Genomic DNA, 4,845 nt, shown 5'->3' on the forward strand with positions numbered 1-4,845 from the left:
ATATGTTGATTTCATTGTCTTGAGTTACAGGATGCTGTGTTAACTACAATATTTCATTTGACTGAGTTACACACAGTAGGAGGTTATTCCTTCAAGAAAAGGGGAAATGTTGTGTCCTGTTACTGTAGCCAGAGGGCGCTGTAGGACAGAGAGTTGATAGAGGATGCCTGAAGGTGGAAGTTTGATAAAGAAGAATAAAGGAGGAAAGGATAGCACACGTGCCTACGGCTCATACTTTCTACCTACTTGCATACCTACAAAATACCACAAACTTCCATCTTCATACTTTGGGTATTCTAGTAAAGCATTTGTACATGCTTTAATGTTAAACAAACTTTATTTTTCTTTGTGTCTGGATACCTGTTTCAAACGCTTTCAAGCTGCTCAAAGGGATTTTATTGTCACGGCCTCCATGGCGTTAGAACAGGACTTATTATTGGAACTGAAACACTCAGGTAATCTGAACAACACAGTAACTGAACTCTTCAGACAGAAAGAAAGGAGGATGGTTTTTGGGTACAAATAATCAAACGTATTGGTGAGTACTGGCTATAATGACTTTTATTTAACATTGTTGATATTTTCTTGTCATTTCATGAAGTAAATATTGTTGCTTCTGCTAGAGATGATGTGCGGCGCAGCAGTGAAAGGAGGCTTGTTGAATTGTGTTGTTCGGTGTTCTTGCTTTAGTAATGGCATTCATTCTCTACATTAGAAACCTGTCTGTGACGCAGCGCCCTGTTATACTGCGTTAATGTATCATATTGATGGTTTCTATAGCCGTGACGTCATAATAATGCTATTAGGAGGTGGATTCATTCAGGTAGACGCTACTGAAGGCCTAGGTGTGGAATGCACGGCCTGTTACTGTTTTCAACATAACTCATTTGAAGATATTGTGAGACAAAAAAACAATAATTAGGATGCAAATAAAGAAACACATTTTAGTTTGAAATTTCATTAAAGGTAATTTTTTTTATTGGTAATTTAATCTTAATCAAAATTCAACTAAAGCCAAACATTTTATTATTATCTCCCACCGGCCAAGCAAACACATTCAATAATAAAAACCCTAAACATATTAAATTCATAAACATATATAACAAGGAAAAGCATCACATTCTCTATCTTCTATCAAAATGATCGTGACTAATTGATTATTCAGATCATTGTTGCAGCTGAATTCTGTAACACGAGGACTTTGAGGAAAGAAATCCACTTTTCTCTGATAAAAATCACACACAGCAATTCAGCTTTAGAGCTCATCCGTCTTCTTCTCCTCCTCCTCCTTCTGGAAGACTTGTCCATCCGGCTGCTTCCTCCAGGCCAGTTGGACGTTGTCGTCCAATCCCTGGGCCCTTAGGTTCTTTTTCACCTGAGACACAAAAACTCATGATCATTATCGTTCCAATAAAAACAGATGATGTATCTTTAGTTCACTCATCTGAAATGGTAGCTGTTCCCCTTATTTCTTCCAGTGTAAAGGCTTACCTCAGGTTATGGAATAGTATTTGTACATGTTCCTAATGCATTTGGTGGCATGTGGCTAAGTTTCTGCTATTTACTTCTGCACATATTTACACGTCTTCTTCCTAAATGCTTGGGTCCTGTTATTTGTGGCCAAAGTATTGAATGTATAATGGATATAGAATTTCATTCATGTTCCTCTTGGTCCATTTCATTCATATTGAAATTCATTTACTGCATTTTCTTTCGTTGAATTCATTATTCTTTAATAGTTATTTATTTGTTTCCTTCCTCTTTCGTCTTTTGTTCTCATGTCATGTGAATTTCCTTTCTGGAGATGATTTTGCATAAAAGTAGAAAACATGATTTACCTCCACCAACATCGCATCCAGAAAAGCGGGGTAGTTCAGATCCACACCGTTTGGTTTCTCCACCCTCACCTTGATCACTTGCATTGAAACAGGCACAGCTAGAAACACAAACAAACTTCATCAGTCACAACGTTTATGGGGTCTTCTTTTTCAACAGACTCAATATCATCACTTGCTTTGACGTAGCTGTGAATTTTACTCACGTCCGTAGCAAATGAATGGTTTCTCCACTCCACAGTCCAAGTCCTCCCATTTTCCAGAGTTGTGGAAAGCTGCAGCAACACAAACTTTGAGACCTACGTCGTTAGGTTCATTTACTTTCCAGTACTTGAAGGAGGAGTTGCTTCCATCGGACCACTTCCAGGAGTCTCTGTAGAGGCCGATCCAATACAAATCCCCTCCAGAAATCAGCTCATCAATCTGCTGGTTCTCTGCCGGGTTTCTCACACTGGCCAGGTCTGTGTGGTTTTTTCTGCAGTAGCTCTGGGCCTGAGTCCATGTCATGTGGGTGTTGATGCGGACAAATGTAGCATTCGGCCCTGAAAATGGACCCCAGAGAAGCTGAGTAGAGGCACCACGACATACAGCCTGACATCAATGCCACATCTCTGGTGGTATTGATGCCTTTATAATATAAAATATTACATTTAAATCCCACATATTTGTACTTTGTAATTTGTAGTTCTGGGGTTTTTCAACACATGAATGTTGGCAAGAAACTTTAGTAGTATCAGTGGAAGAAGTATTCAGATATTTGAGTAAAAGCAGGAGTACAACGATGTGAATATACTGTGTTACAGGTTAAAGCTTCATTCAAATGATATTGATTCTATATTGTTCTTATTCTGTTTAGCACAGATATATAAGATGTAAAACGTACCTACAATTCTAAAACAAGTTTGCAAAGAATTGTATATACATCATTTCCTTTTACGTTATCATTTAAATGAAACCATGTGAGAATTTTAGGGAAAAGGAAAATGTCTTTAGTGGAACTGCTAACAAAAGAAAAAAAAGTCACAAAGAAAAAAGGTTGTGAACCGCTTGTTAGATAAAGACCAATGCATTGTATTTCAAAAGCTTAAGATATGATTTGAAATGTGTTATATTAATTCTAAGTTTATATTCTTACCTGTGACATCAAAGCAGATCACCCTGAGGCGGTTATTACAAAAATAATCACCCCATGCTCCTGTTCCACCAAAATGAAAATATGAGCATTCCTCATTTTGCCTGTTGCTTGGTTGTCCAGACCTCCATGGTCTGAACTCCGTCTCCCCCGGTCCGTAGAAGCTTGGGTCTGACATCGACCACCTCCAGGTGTCCCGCTCCTCGTACAGCCCTATCCAGGCTGACTGAAAGCAAGACATTGTTATAATGATTACATCCTGTTGAAGCTTTTAAAGCTGCTGCTTGAGAAAATGTGTATGTTTAATAAAGAGAAGGTTTGTTTTGCCTTCATGAAACCAGCCTTGGTACGTGGTGATCTAAAGGGAATCCCCTCAAGTCAACATTCATTTACAGCCTTGTTACTCTGAACCTCTTCCACTTTATTACAGGGTTTGATGCTATAGCTTTGGCTTCAAACATTTTCAACTCTGTTTTAATACTCAGGTTCCCATAGGACTTTAAAACAGGTTTAGCTTTCTGTAATAATCTCTCCTTTTTAAATTTAACTCTAAAAGAAATGTAATTCATTTGAATCGAAAGACAGAGAGAAGTGACCTCACTTGGTTGTATTGGCCTGCCATGTTGTTCAGGAGCTCCACAACCTCCATGCTGTCTACAGTGGCCAGGTCTGTGTGTTTCTCTCTGCAGTATCTCTGTGCTTCAGGCATGGTCTTTGCTTCATAAACAAAATGGTACTGACGTTCAGCATGTGAGGAGACAGCGCTCAGCCCTGCAGAGACACAGACACTTTGATTAGATTCAATATCAATTACTGAACCGACTTCTCCAAATTACATTAAAGTTAAACTGTAATAAATTAAATAACTTAAGTAATTGTCAGTGGGAAACCAAAATAGAAAGTTCTAAAAATGGCTAATGGGATAACATATTTTAAATAAAAATAATAATTACCTGAAAGAGCGATGATGATCAGAAGAGCTTTTTCCATCCTTGCCTCTTCCCTGTTCCTCTCTTTTGGAATGAGACTGGAGATGTGCAGCTGTTCACATTATACATTAGGTAAAATGCAAAGTGGATATGGAACCTACCGTTTTTTTACCTCAGGCTTATTTAGTTACATTTGCACATGCATTTACATGGAAAGACCAATAGAGTAGTGTGGGCGTAGGACTGGTGATACACAGCAGGAAAACCAAATCCATGCCCATAAACAAAAACAATACAAAAAGTCTGAAGCAACACTGATCATTTCATATAATGAGACACTTTTACAGCTTACAAGCTAATACATTTAAAAGATCACAAAACCGGTGTAAGAATTATTGCACTGACTTCCAGCTTCATACTTTGGGTATTCCAGCTTTAATGTTACATAAACTTTATTTTCTTTGTGTCTGGATACCTGTTTCAAACGCTTTGCTCAAAGGGATTTTACTTTCACGGCAAAGGCTTGTTCTTAGGAAGGTTCATGTATAAAGAGAACTGAGCAGTGTCAGAAGCAGGACTCTGTTCATTCCTATATTCCACAATGTGTTTTGACAGAAATACGACAATACGATAATACTTTATTTGTCAGATCAAGTCTGAAATTTGACTTGCATCACAGCAGCTCCATGTCCAACATCAACAGACAGGTATCCAGACACAATACATGAAACACAAACAACACACATTTAACGTAACAGCACAATCAGTGAGAGAAAACATGCTCAAGAGCCTTCAGCGTGCCTCTGATCTGGGATCAGCTCTGTGTTTACTGTGAGGATTGACTGATGCATGAAGGAGTGCTTCAGTCTGACTTTATTGAATGGTGGGACCCTGTATCTCTATTTAGATGGCAGCAGTTCATATTCACTGTTCAGAACATGGTTTGGGT

At 38.3% G+C, this 4,845-nt stretch overlaps 1 protein-coding gene across 1 annotated transcript; it reads right to left on the reverse strand.

The window, feature by feature from the left end:
• Positions 1-955: 955 nt before the first annotated feature.
• Positions 956-4,035, reverse strand: LOC307037616 (putative C-type lectin domain family 20 member A). The gene is made up of 6 exons (XM_079678673.1): positions 3,921-4,035; positions 3,569-3,738; positions 2,971-3,193; positions 2,042-2,377; positions 1,839-1,936; positions 956-1,375 (listed from the first exon to the last, which is right to left on the reverse strand). The coding sequence occupies exons 1-6, from the start codon at positions 3,955-3,957 to the stop codon at positions 1,256-1,258; spliced, it is 984 nt and encodes a 327-aa protein (XP_079534799.1). The 5' UTR covers positions 3,958-4,035; the 3' UTR covers positions 956-1,255.
• Between the last annotated feature and the right edge of the window lie 810 nt (positions 4,036-4,845).

The sequence above is a fragment of the Notothenia rossii genome (genome assembly GCF_949606895.1).
Source record: "Notothenia rossii genome assembly, chromosome: 4".
NCBI classification, from domain to species: domain Eukaryota; kingdom Metazoa; phylum Chordata; class Actinopteri; order Perciformes; family Nototheniidae; genus Notothenia; species Notothenia rossii.

Coding starts and splice junctions, on each gene's coding strand:
- LOC307037616 (XM_079678673.1), bottom strand. CDS start 3,957: ATGGAAAAAGCTCTTCTGATCATCATCGCTCTTTCAG. Junction 3,194..3,568: donor TGGCAGGCCAATACAACCAA/GTGAGGTCACTT, acceptor TCTTGCTTTCAG/TCAGCCTGGATAGGGCTGTA. Junction 2,378..2,970: donor GATCTGCTTTGATGTCACAG/GTAAGAATATAA, acceptor GTCCATTTTCAG/GGCCGAATGCTACATTTGTC.